Below are 14114 nucleotides of genomic sequence, written 5' to 3' on the forward strand. Positions count from 1 at the left end.
ATCTAACCAGATACCGAGGTACTTCACTACACTTTTGCTCGCCAATGGCTGCCCGTGAAGATCAACGATGACCATCTTGCGCCAATTCTTACACGTATCCCTCGTGGCCCTAGCCAACGGAGTCCGGAACAGAATTGTCTCTGACTTCTGGACATTTATTTTCAGTTTCCAGTCGTCGCAATATCGCTGAATCTTGTCGAAATCACGCTGCAAGAGAATTCTAATAACCTCAACCTTTCGGGCCGTTCTGTACGCAATTAGATCATCGGCGTACGCAATTGCCTTTGTAAGACTACCTATCAGATCGCTGGTGTAAATGCTGAAGAGAATCGGCGAATTCACCGCTCCCTGTTGAAGACCATTTTTAATTGAGAATGTTGTGGTAGAAGTTACATTGCCACTTTTGACAACAAACTTTCTACCGTTAAGCATATCATAAAGTATATACAACAATGGCTTGCTTATGCCAAGCCTGCTTAGTTTTAGGTAAAGACCCTCTAACCATACGGTGTCAAAGGCCTTTTCCAAATCAACCAGAACAGCACCTGTGCATTGTTGTTTTGATTTATTCCATTGGATATCAGAAACGAGTTTAGACGCAGCATGAATTGTGTCATGACCCGCCTTGAACCCGAACTGTTTATCCGGAATTATTTTGTTGTCCGCAGCCCACTTAGTCAGAGCCCTATTAATGATTTTTTCGAAAACTTTGCTGATGCTCGGAAGAAGACTTATCGACCGAAGATTTGACGGGTTGGAGTTGTCCTTTCCCTTTTTCGGGAGAGGATGAACCACAGCAGTCTTCCAATGCACTGGATAATATGCATTATTCAGTGCATTATTGAAGAGCGTGGTGTATATGTCAATTGCTTCCATCGGTAAATGTCTTAGTACAACGTTGGATATACCATCGACATTTGCCAAGGAATCGTCATTGAACCGCATGAAACCGCGGTTCTCAGATCGCCAATGTGTGATATCATTACGGAGGTAAAAGTGATTAAGTAGGGCTCTGTTTTCCAGGTCGTGGTTGGGGCGAATGCTAACATTCACCTTGTACACTTGCTGGAAAGCAGCTCCCACCGCCTCCACTTTTTCCTTCGGATCTTCAATTATGTAAAAGTCATCGTCAAAGATGGCTTCCTCTGGATCTATTTGCGCTGTTCTGAGTACGTCTCTGTTCTCTTCAGTTCTTTGGAGTTTAAGACACGGAAGGTCATTATCGTTTTTTTTCCTGAATATCTTGTTGATTTTAGGGAACATACTAGGGTCACTCGAATTAACTGACCGGATCTTGCGGTCCCAGTACTTGTTAATTGATAGCCTGTAGTTCTCCTTAATCAACAGATTGACATTTTTTATTGACGATTTCAGTGTCCTAACCTCCAAGTCTCGTGGGTCTGTAAGTCGTCTGTGCAAGTTTTTGAGTCTTGTCAGTAAGCCACTCTTGTGCCTACGTAGTGCGTCAATTGTCGCGTTTCTGTAAGCGTCCATTTGGTCCCGTTCTTTGTACTTTGGGATTGTCCGTTCCATCGTTCGTTTTATTGTTTCGTCCATCTGTTGTAAGTGTTGGTCGATTTCTGTATTTGTCAGGTTTCTGTTGTTTGGTGGGGCTATGTCACTCGAACGAAGTTCTCTCGCTAGGTAATTGGTGAAACGAGGCCAACGCATCTTACTGTAATTGTAAGAATGCGTTGGAACGTATTCCTCCAACTCCACGCGTTCGTTCTGAATCTGCATTACAGCAGCCAGTCCGCAGTGATCACTGTCGTACTCGACTGTCTGTAAGCAGTTTCGCGGGTGATTACCCACTTTGTCTGTAACTGTCAGTCTGGTGTCGTACAGCAAAAGGTCCAGAAAGGAGCCGCTTCTTGGATACGATGGCCTTTCAGTAGCCAGCAGGTCGACGCCATATTCAACGCTGTAAAGATTCATCAAATTAAAAAGATGATTACCTCTGGGATTACTATGTTGATTTCCCCAATCTTCATGTTTTGCGTTCAAATCACCGGCCAAGATAAAATAGTTTTCTTCCAAGCTCAGTTTAAGTTCCCTAAAAAGAATCTCGAGTTCTGAAGCAAAGTAAGTAACCTGCGGAGCTCCAGCCGCATAAGCCGCAATCATATACATCCGCTTCCCTTGAGAGAGAGAGATGCATACGACGCAAACTTCTAGCGTCTTGAGCTTTCGCAATTCATTGTTGTATATGACTTTTTAATTAATGCCTTTTCGTATAAAGAGAGCGACACCGCCCCCTTGAGTGGAGTCGGGCCGGTCTCTTCTTACGATATTGTAATTTTTATGAGTCAATTTGTGGTTGTGGTTTAGCTTAGTTTCGCTAGCCATAAACACATCGGGACTGTAGTCTTTCAACAATTGGAACATATTGGCTCTTCGTTCAATCCTAATCAGTGAATTTACATTCACAGCTAGGACTTTTAGGGGCGTCTCCGGCAGCGCGCCCATTATGGTCTTAATTGCGCCAGGCCAGGCAACAAAGAGTAGAGATGATCTACCCTTTTGCCTTGCTCCTTTATCTGACTTTGCAGTCCTGTTAGTTGACCTTGAATGCTCAACAACAAGGCTACAATGTCAGGCTGCACCTCTGGTGCCTTAGGCACAGGGGCCTTTGGGGCAACCGTTGGTGGAGCCTGTCTCGTGTTTCCACTCCCTGACACCATTTGGGCGTAAGAGAATTTGGGATCCACGAATTTTTGTGTTGGAGCCTGTCGAACTGTTCGACTTTTTTCGGCTTTTTGACTGGCCTGTTTTTGCTTCATTTGTTGGACCTTAGGGCAACCCCTATAGTTAGCCGGGTGCCCTTGGTTTCCACAAAGGACACACTTGAGCAGGGTCAAATCCTCAACCCGCTCATTCCCCAGCTTACATTCTCCTACTTTGTGGGTTTCTCCGCACCTGACACAACGCAACTGCATATTGCAGTTGGCATTGGCATGGCCAAACCTCTGGCAGTTAGTACATTGTAAAATGCCGTCGTGCCTTTTTAATGTATCCCAGCGTGCAGTTTGATAGTCGAGAGATGTGATTTTCTTCACACTATCGAAACTGCTTTGGGGCGATAATGTTACCAGGAACATTGGCAGCCTATAACCCTCTCACCTGGACTTCACCGTAGTGAACGGCTTGACCCCGATAAAATCGAGATCGTCCGTGGCTTTTTGACGGAGCTCAGCTAAGAGCTCCTCTGGTTCCGTGCAGGAACTTATGCCCTTCAGAAGGACCGTCTGGAATTTTTCGCTCTTAGGCGTAAAGCTGAAGAACTCAGCGGTGGCCTGTTTCAGCACTTCTTTAAGTAATTTGTATTCGGCCAGTGAGAAGCACTGTACCGAATACCGCTTTTCTTTTTCATTCAGAATATTGATTAAAAATTTGCCCTTAGTGGCCGACTTACATACCTGTTTCAAGTCTTGCAGGTCAACCCGGTAGGTCCTAATTGGTGGCACCTTCTCCTTCTTGGGCTGTGTTTCTGGTGTTGCTGCTGTTGTTGCTGCTTCTGCTGCTGTTGTTTCTGCTGCTGCTGTTTCTGCTGCTGTTGTTGCTGCTGCATTGCTTTACTTGAGGTTGATGGGCCCTCAACATTTGGGCCTGTGACTGCTGCTGGCTTCTTTTTATTTTGCTCCGCTCCTGTGTTTTTGGGAGCGGGCTTATGTTGTGGTTGTTTTTGCTGCTGTAGTTGTTGTTGCTGTTGTTTTTGCTGCAGTTGTTTTTGCTCATGTAGCTTTTGCGCTGCCTCTTCTTGTCGGCGCGCCTCTTGTTTGTGCTTAAGTGCACTGAGGAGGGGCTCTATTTCTTCCTTGAGCTTATTGAGCCTTTGCTCGAACTGGCTGATGGCTGCCTGTTTGGTTTGCAGGGCCTGCACCAGTTCTATTTCATTTTGGAGGTCCACCACTACCTCCAAAGCCTTCGTTGTCGGCGGGACTGGCTCTGGCTCCGATAGGATTAAATCCATATTCGGAGGCCTGAAGAGCCCCTCTCCACCTTCAGATACGTATTCAGTTTTTTCAGACTCTGCGTAGTCTGAAAACTCGCTCTCGGTGGTAACTCCTCCTTTACCACCCTCCATTTCTTTCCGCATGTCCCGACGCTTAGCAGAGTTGGCCCTCTCCACTTTGTTTGGGCTATGCTTTTTTAATTTTCTTTTTTTGATAGTTGCTGCTGCTTCTATCCAGTGGTCTGATGTTTGACCAGATGTTGTTGCTGTTGTTTGTGGTGCTGTTACTGGCACCACCGTAATATCGCCTGATGTGTTGGCCGAGGTATCTTTCGATACCCCAGCTTTCTTCTCCTTAACCATTTGCTTCTCTTCCCAATCGATGAAATCAACAATTTCTCGATTATGAAAAAAAGCAATAATATTTTTCGTCGACTCCGCCCGGGATTCGAACCCACGACCTCTGGATTCGTCTGCAGACGCCACCTCCACTGAGCTACCGATGTGTTTAAAAAAGTTGTGGCAATTTGCCAACTTTAGATTGACTAACACACTTTTTGAACTTGTTTTTCTTGAAAATAAAATAAAAATAAGCACTTCTTCACTGGTTGGAAGTCAAATAACGACTGACTACTCTGTGCTGTGATTTGGTATACATAGGACAAACGAAGAGAAGCTTAGGTGTAAAACTAGCGGAACACGAAGCAGACGTAAGAAAGAATAAAGAGTCAACAGGGCTTTCGCAGCACATAGCACAGAGTGGACACTCGATGGACTTCCAAGGGGTAAAAGAACTGGACAGGGAGAGGAAATTAAACAAACGTCTCACTCTGGAAAGCTTACGTATCCCGGAAAAAAATTAAGAGGACAATGAACACAAAAGTACCTGCGAACATTCTGTGATATAAGTGTCAATTCTGTTTAATTTGATAGTTTTTCTTGTTTATGCCTATTATTTATTTCATATTCTTTTTATTAATTTATTTTTAATTTTGTGTCAGTGCCGTCGTTGGAAACATGTAGGAATGGGAGTAAAATTAATAGAATTAATGTGATTTAATGTTAAGTATTTAATAAGGACACCCCTAAAGAAGTAAGGAACACTTACGAAACGTTGGGAAAAAATGAAATAAGTTTTTTATTTGTATTCCAAAAACAAAAAGACCAAAAGAGCCAAACAAAATATCTTATAAGTTTTATTTGTATTTTCTAAAATATCAAACCAAATTAGCAAGCAGCTGTAAAATTCAAACATTTTATTTCCTAAAGATTCTGCAATGTTTTTTGCCTCTAGATGTACTATCTATAAGGAATTGCAGCAACATGGAGCGAAAAATGCTATTAATTCCAGGGTTCGAATTCGATTTTGAACACCCTTTAATATTCGAACCATTATCATGACTGGTGTTAAGTTCTTGCCTACTTAAATAAGAAGACGATCCTATCTATATAAAAATTCATTTATTAATTCAAGTACCTTTCTTAAGTATAATAAAATTATGACCTGAAGGTTTGGAGGTTATCGCAAAAGAGAAAGAAACGACAAGGTATTTTTGACAGAAGGAAGTCTACCATTTTCATCGCAAATAACTCTCCAGGGTGCGTAGGTGTTATTATAGATTGCTGAGTTCAGGGTTGGTAAATACACAACAACTGGCTTCGACTGTTACTTACTAAAATTCCATGTAATTCAAGATTGTCTAAAATCAACTGAGTCAGTCACATTCCTGTCTTGTCTTGTCACAAAATACGTCACTTCTATTAAAAACAATTGAAACAATTAAAAGTAGCCTTTGCAACAGTCATTAAATTAAATTAAAAAAAAAACTGCCTGTGCAAGAACAATTCGACTCCACATAGAATCATCCCTATTTAATTTTTTGTACTTTATACTCCTTTTCATCTCCTGTAAGCAAGCACTTAACTCTTACACAGATACAGTGTGCAATACAAAAACCCTGCACGCTCTGATCTATATAATTCCGTATAAATAAGTTTTTTTAAAAAATATATCCCATTATAGTTTCGATACTCACTGTATACATTGTAAAATGTCGTCGTGCCTTTTTAATGTGTCCCAGTGTACAGCTTGAAAGTCGAGGGATTTGATTTTCTTCACACACTCAAAACTGGTTTGGGGCGATAATGTTACGAGGAACATTGGCAGCCTATAAACCCCTCGTCTGGACTTCACCGTAGTGAAAGGCTTGAACCCGATAAAATCGAGATCGTCACTAGCTTTTTGGCGGAGCTCAGCTAAGAGCTCCTCCGGTTCCGTGCAGGAACTTATGCCCTTCAGAAGGACCGTCTTAAATTTCTCACATTTGGGCGTGAAGCTGAAGAACTCAGCTGTGGCCTCTTTTAATAACTCTTTCACTAGCTTGTATTCGGCCAGTGAGAAGCACTGCACCGAATACCGCTTTTCTTTTTCGTTCAAAATATTTAGTAAAAAATTCCTCTTAGTGGCCGACTTACATACCTGTTTCAAGTCCTGCAGGTCAACCTGATAGGTTCTAATTGGTGGCACCTTCTCCTTGGGCTGTGGTTGTTTCTGGTGTTGCTGCTGCTGTTTCGGTTGCTGCTGCTGCTGTTTCTGCTGCTGTTGTTTTAGCTGTTGTTGTTGCTGCTGTTTGGCCTTAGCCGTCGTCGATGGGCCCTCAGCAATTGGGCCTGTCGCTGCTGCTGGCTTCTTTTTATTTTGCTCCGCTCCTGTGTTTTTGGGAGCGGGCTTGGGTGGTGGTTGTTTTTGCTGCTGTGGTTGTTGTTTTTGTTGCAGTTGGCGTTGCGCTGCCACTTGCTGCCGGCGCGCTTCCTGCTTAAGCTTAAGTTGACTGAGGAGTGGCTCTATTTCCTCCTTTAGTTTTTTCAGGCTTTCTTCAAATTTACTGATGGCGGCCTGATTAGTTTGCAGTGCCTCCATCAGTTGATTCTCTTCTTGGAGGATTTGGTCCACTTCCCCCTCCAACGATTTATTTGTTGGCGGTTCTGGCTCCGATAGGATCTTGTTCCTATATTTCGGTGACCTAAACTGCCCTTCTCCACCCTCTGAGACGTAATCTGGGCTCCCAGAGTCGTCACTCTCCGATGTTTCGTGCTCTGACGTCACACCTTTCGTCTTTTCTTCCATTTTTTTTTATTAGCGTTCCGCTTAGCTGGATTGGTTCGCTTTACCAAATTGGGAGATTGCCTCTTTCTCTTAACAATGGCCCACTGGTCCGTTGACTGGTCTGATGTTGTTTCGGTGATTTTTTGTACCGCTGCTTGCACCACAGTAACATCACCTGATGTATTGGCAGAGGTATCTTTCGATACCCCTGCATTCCTCTCCTTCTCCATTTGCTTTTTTTCCCAATCTATAAAATCTACGATTTCACGATTGTGAAAAAAAGCTTCCAGATTTCTAGTGCACTCCGCACGGGATTCGAACCCACGACCCTTGGAGTTGTGTTCGGACGCCACTTTTTTTTTTTTTTTTTTTTTAAATTCATTTTTATTAATTCATTCTTAAACCTATCTTAAAGCTAGACAAAAATTCATAAAACTAGCCTAATTATCCATAACTTACAACTAACTTAATGGTCCCATACGGACACTCTAAGTTAAACTATAACACTTAAAACTAATGCCTTTCGGCCCTAAGATCTATTTTACTTCATTTTAATTTTATTTATTTTGTATTTATTAGAAAATTATGAGAAAAAACTAATATCAAGGGTTCGGACGCCACCTCCACTAGGCTACCGATTAGTTGTTGAAAATGTGGCTTACTGCCTTCTTAAAAGGAAAAGCCTACAAATGCACTTTTTAATTTTAAATTAACTATAAATCACTTGTAAACACTTGCTATCTCTCTGGAAGTCAAAGAACGACTGAGTCCAACGCACTAACCATCATGCCACGGGTACTACCGAATTTTTGAAATTAACTACCTTAAATTTGTCGTTTAGACAAAAAAGAACCGAACACAAGAATAAGAATGTGTCTTCAGTAATACACGGTGAAACTTGAAACTTTATGTTACTGAAGTTTAAGTTTAAATGCTTTTTACGATATAAAATTAAAGTAAAAGAAGTAGCTCTTGCAAAAGTCCTTTGAGAACTAGGGCCTAGTGACTCGAAACTCTCAACCATTCCTGTGTTCTAGTAATGTTTGTCAGGAATGGAAGAGACCTAGAGTTTTAAGCTGAATCAGAATTGCTATAATTTGGAAAGCACTTTTCATTACCAGAATTACTCAAGGAGAATTTGTCAATTCCTCGCAAGAGGCAGTACCCGTGAAGAACTCTTTATGTCACAGGAGTTCAACTCAAGACATCTGAAATGACAGTCAAAGCACTACTCATAAGTCGCCAAGGGTACTACTTAGTATTCAATAGGATTCTCCAAATAAAATTTAAGCCTCTTTTATCAATGTAGTTCATATATTTTAATTAAATACATTTTTTTTTCTAGAAATATCTCTTGGAAATGACGAACGATGAAAGTGAAGGTATTGTAAGAAAAGAAGCAATATCTTGCCTTACGCAAATGTACGGACATCATCGAATTGAAGCTTCAAATTTTGAACAACTTTACAAAACACTTGCCTACATCGGAGAAAATGACTTATACTGGGAAGTAAAAGTTTCGGCTCTAAATTTCTGGGAAATGGTTATCCACGTTTTACTCACAAATCAAGGCATGATAGATGGTACTTTTCCCACAGTCACATTTTCAAGAGAAGCAAAAAAAATTGTAACTTTAACTGAAGCTGAAATTTTGTTGAGGTTTACAAAAGTAATGAATGAACTATCAATAATTGGCTGTTTGGACGTTATACTTAAGTGCCTCAGTGACAGTTGCGATTTAGAAGTAGTAAAAGAAGCTGTTCGAGTTGTAAAAGGATTATATTCGAAACTTAACAAATACAATTATGAAAAGGCAATAACTGACGATTTGTGTCATGTAAAATTACAGAAACAAGTGTCCTTGCATGCTGCTTCTAACATAAAATCTGTTCCGGAAGAAAAAGATGTTAACTTTAAAAATATAAACAATAACATAATAAACGAAATTATATCTGCAAGAGACACGCAATTGATAACCAGTTGCTATAAACTTACGAGTGTTAAAATTGAGCCGATTTTGAAAAAAGAAAACAAATTTCGCGTAACGACTCCGAAGGAATTTGTTAGACAGCTAAGCGGATTTGATTTTGACAGAATTGTAGAAAATCGTAAAAATTGGTACCAATCGTCAGAAAGTTTATCATCTCTTTTAGATGATATGTTATTATCTAGTAATATCAGCAATACTAGCCACGTTGAGTGTTACTAATACCGACCAATATTGCAGTTTTTTTTAACTCAATCAGAGGATATTTTCATGCAAATTAAAAAATATTTAATACCATTTCATGGTTTTATGAAATAATAATGAATAGTCATGTTATCACATAACATTATTTGATTATTGTAACAAGATTTTATACAACTTGTATTATAACTTGCGTCAAAAATTTCATTTACTTTGTCGTATTTTCCTTATACTTAGTATTATTAAAATAAAAACATTTATAAACCAGTTAATAGATTAATTTACGGAACAGTTTGTAAATGTAATTAATAAGTACGGGGTGGCGCACCAATTGTGCTACGATAAGATATTTAAAAAAGTTTTATTTTTAAGTTTGTTTTATTGAAAAGAAAAATATGTTTTATTTTATATAGTTTATTGTTTTTAAAGAAGATAACCCGCAAATGACCAGCACCCCACAGATATGCGTCATCTGATTAAAAAATTGTTCAATGTGGCCTGAAGGGTTGAAGTTGGGATCGCCTTAATTATTGTCATTATGGACTCCTTCAATTCAGTCAAATTTCTAGGTTTCGGTTTGTACACTTCCTGCTTGACATACCTCATATAAACAAAATCTGTTGCAGTCGGGTCAAGTGACTTGTGGGCCGATTTGAAATGCTTGCATTCGCCTGTATTGCCGATGCTACAGCGGCGATTGTATTCTGAAAACAAACATTGGATACGGTCAATGGTACTGTCTGCGATGCTTCCATATTCGGCAAACATGTTTACTCATAATTGTCCATCTACTCGGGAGAGTACCGCTTAGCTCACGCCTTAATTCCCTTTGGATGTAAATGACGGACTGCAAAGCATGGTACCGTTGCGCTATCAAAATTCTTTTTTAATATCCAAAGCATTTTGATAAATCTAAATAGAAACCTAAAAAATCAAAAAAAAAAGAGGCCAGAAGATATACACTGATAACTTCTTATTCCGTCTGTCGATTTGTCTTGCACTTAACCAAAATATTCATACCAATATTTTGTGTGAGATAATTAATTTGAAGTATATATCTCTGTTTATTCTTAAAAAAATTAATAATAATTACCAACAATATTTTACGGCGCCATATTTCTTGCCGCTCTTTTGACATTTCTCTTCAGTAAGGTTTACCATTGCATAACGGAAAGATATACGAGCCAACAATGAGCCGAAATTGTGGTGAATTTTGTGAAAAGATTTTGGCTTACATCCTTACAAGATTAAATTGACACAAGAACTGAAGCCACTTGAACACCCGTATGTTCGTGAACTGGGCTGAGCAACAACTTGAAAAATCATCTTCAGCGATGAGGCTCATTTTCGGTTTGATTGGCTTCGTCAATAAACAAAATATGTGGTATTGGTCAGGCAGCAATCTATACGTACTCCACGAGTCATCATTGCATCCCGAAAAATTACGGTTTGTGTGTTCTATGGGCCGGTGGCGTCATTGGGCCGTACCTCTTCCGTGATGTCGACCTGGACATGTGGTTTCAATAGTACTGCGCCACAGCCACACAGCGAATGTCACAATCAGTTAATTGGAAACCAAGTTTGGAGAACGTGGTATCATACAAAATAGCCCAGTCACTTGGCCGTCTCGGTCGCGCGATTTGACGCCGTAAGACTATTTCATGTGGGGATACGTCAAGCCTATGGTCTATGCCAACAAGCCAGCGACGATTGATGAACTTCGTACGAATATCGAACGTGAAATTGCAGTGGTTTCGGCTTTTTATGCTTGAAAACCGTCCGCTTATGCTTGAAAACTGGGTTCAATGTCTGGACTTCTGCTAGCGTGCCCGTGGTGGCCATGATAAAAAAATTGAGTTCCATATATAATGCCATCAAACGTACTTCCACAGGAATACAGAAATTCATTGATATCCAAAGCATTTTAAGGCCTCGTATTGAAAAACCCGATATAAACAAATACAGATTGGGAGTTTTCCAAGACCATTACCTTACGTTGACAAGAATTGAATATCAACTTTTACCAATTTTGCTTAAATTTTTTTATAGATTTAAATTTTTTGCGAGGAATTGACAAGTTTCCCAAGAATAATTTTTGTCATGAAAAGTATTTTCTTAAATAAACCGTTCGGATTCGGCAGGGACAATATTATTCGCACACAGGAATGGTTGAAAGTCACTATTCCCTAGTTCTCAACAGACTATTGGTTGCGTCACTCAATTTATTTATTTATTTATAAGCCAATATATTTTATATATGTATATGTAAATACATTTTTTTCATGATATTTCTTTTTTATTATAAAGTGTGAACGTTGACATTATGTGTGAAGCACTACATAATTTTAATGACCAGCAAGCGAATTGTTGCAAGCATCGATTCTTTTGTGGTATTACTGACCATATTTTGACACGTATGATGTCTCAGCTATATCTTGACGAATGTTGGTTTTAAGTGCTCGAGAGTTAAATTTTTATTTGATTATAACGCTCCTAATTGGCAGTCGTTCCATATTCATTTTTGAAGAAGGAATTTACAATCAACACTAATAAAGATAGCGCATTGCGCATGTGAGGTTTTGGTTGTCAAACTATCGTGACGTCACGAACACTCAATCAATTGAAGAGAGCTAGTATATTTGGCGCAATTTCAATCTATTTTCTGTTATGAAGTGAATTTAAAAAATTATTCATAATTTATACAAAAAAAAAAAACATTTATTAATAAACATGGGTGTTTGTTCTGTTTTGCAACTGCAACAACAACGAAAGAAATAAGATAACGAAAGATTCAAGCTCTCTCGAAGCAGTGGGTCTTGTTCACTAAACGCAAGGATAAAATTAATGTTCTGACTGCAAGAATTTGTAGTCTACACAAGCCAGCGTCTTACGTGCAAGTAGGGATGCTGAGAGGTAAATATTCGATTATTTTTCATCGTTAAGTGCTAACACATATAGGTTTAGTTGAAAAATGAAAGCAGCCCATATTTTATGATTATGATTGTAAGATGACGAAGGGCATTTTATTCGATATCATCGAAAAAGTTGGGACCTGTGGTTTCACAGTAGTGGCAATCGCAAGTGATTTAGGTGGAGCGAACAGAGGACTCTATACAGAGCTTAGTGTTAGTATGGAAAATCCTTGTTGTGTAATTTCATATAAAATAAAAAATGCTTTAATTAATTGATTAAATCAATCCCTTAACAGGTTTGTTTTTAAAGAACAAAGAATTTTCGTATTCGTCGAGTACCACATTTAATAAAATTGGTAAGGAATCACTTTATTGACCAAGGATTTCAAATTAAAGGAAAGGTTGTTAAAAAAGATATAATTTTAAAACTTCTTACCTTAACTTCGGGAGAGCTGAGTATAACTCATAAGATTACAGCCAAAACATTGAATGTTGTACAAGCAGAAAGACAAAAAGTCAAACATGCTACAAAGTTGTTCTCACACACTGTCGCCAAAGCGTTGTCGCGAGCTGTTAGCCTGGGATACATCGAAGACGAAAGTTGGGAAGAATGCTATCAACTGTTCAAATATGCAAGTCTCTAAACAGTAATGTATCGGACAGTATTTCAGTTTAAATTTTTTTGCAGGCAAATGATTGGTTCGACGTCATGAATGTCAGGTCTCCCTACAGTGTTTCACGTGAAAGGGTCCACGCATACAAACTACATTTGGAAACCCAAAATAAAATTTTAGATAACATGTCGGATTTGATTTTAAATGTGCGAGTAGTTGGCAAAAAATGTTTGCTACCATTTCAAAAAGGTAAGCTAAAAAACTATTTCAAATAAACACTATTGAATGTGTTATATTGAAGGCATCGTGCAATCTAATAATGCCTTGCAATTATTACACAAGGATGTATTGGAACGTTTTGGCATTAAATTCATAATGGCATACCGATTGAACTAAGACGTCCTTGAAAATTTCTTAGGTGTCATAAGAGCTAAAGGTGGTCTTCAGGATGAGTTCATACATCCTTGGGCACAAAGAAGGTGCACTTTCTGACAACGAAAATGTTGGTGTGGATAATACACCAGACTTATGTTTGGAAGAAACTTCTTTGACAGGTTTGACCTCACAATCTAATAGTTGATTCATCTTAATAATATTCGCTTTTTCAGGAAGGATTTTTGTCGTTGTCAAAGTCGACAATAGCATGCCTATTGCTTCTAAACCAGAAGAAAATCTCCCATTTACTTACGATGGTTTGGAAAACTTGGCTGGCTACGTTTGCCATCGTTTTAAAAACACCATACCAAACCTGAAACAAATTGAACCAGACGAAAGCTTTTGGGTAAATCATTTGGACGAAGGAGGCTTGTCTAAAGCAAATCCCACAATAATGGCTCATTTGCATTAGAAAATGTTTTTAATGCCGTAAATGGGGAAGGTCAAGGCATTTACATCTGTCCAAACTACATCTTGCATTTACTTGAAGTTGCCGAGAAAGCAAAGATCGAATGCGATGAGAAGATTATGAAGCTTTTCTTTCGTTGTCGCATGTACTTCCGTATGCGAAAACTAAACCGACAAATCATTGAAAGCAAACTGTCCAGAAAAAGAAAATACAAACAAATTATTAGCTAAATAAAAGGTTGAAAAACCACTGACTAAAAAAGACCATCATATCTTTTATTTAACCATTTGTCACTATTTAAACAATCTTTTAGGTAATACTGTGAAGAAAAATGCATCCGATTAAAAATGAAAAAAAAAAACACCATATTCTTCATTCACTTCGATTTTTTATTAATTTCCTTAACTCAAACATACAAATTTTCTTTAACTTACGAATAAACACAAATATTAACCATTTAAAACCATTTATCTTAAAGAAAAATAATCATTTTATTAT

The 14114-nt window shown here is 38.8% G+C and overlaps 1 protein-coding gene across 5 annotated transcripts in view; it reads left to right on the forward strand.

The window, feature by feature from the left end:
- LOC129943374 (uncharacterized) overlaps positions 1 to 13880 on the forward strand; it is a 44423-nt gene extending 30543 nt beyond the window's left edge. For 2 of the 5 annotated variants that reach the window (XM_056052762.1, XM_056052766.1), the window contains exons 6-9: positions 8404 to 12395; positions 12455 to 13021; positions 13074 to 13326; positions 13381 to 13880. In XM_056052762.1, the coding sequence (XP_055908737.1) occupies positions 8404 to 9267 (864 nt within the window). In that variant the 3' untranslated portion in view covers positions 9268 to 12395; positions 12455 to 13021; positions 13074 to 13326; positions 13381 to 13880. The remainder of the gene's footprint in view (positions 1 to 8403; positions 12396 to 12454; positions 13022 to 13073; positions 13327 to 13380) is intronic. The other 3 variants (XM_056052764.1, XM_056052765.1, XM_056052763.1) reach the window with 3 other exon arrangements.
- Positions 13881 to 14114: the final 234 nt, after the last annotated feature.

The sequence above is a fragment of the Eupeodes corollae genome, chromosome 1 (assembly GCF_945859685.1).
Source record: "Eupeodes corollae chromosome 1, idEupCoro1.1, whole genome shotgun sequence".
Classification (NCBI taxonomy): Eukaryota; Metazoa; Arthropoda; class Insecta; order Diptera; family Syrphidae; genus Eupeodes; species Eupeodes corollae.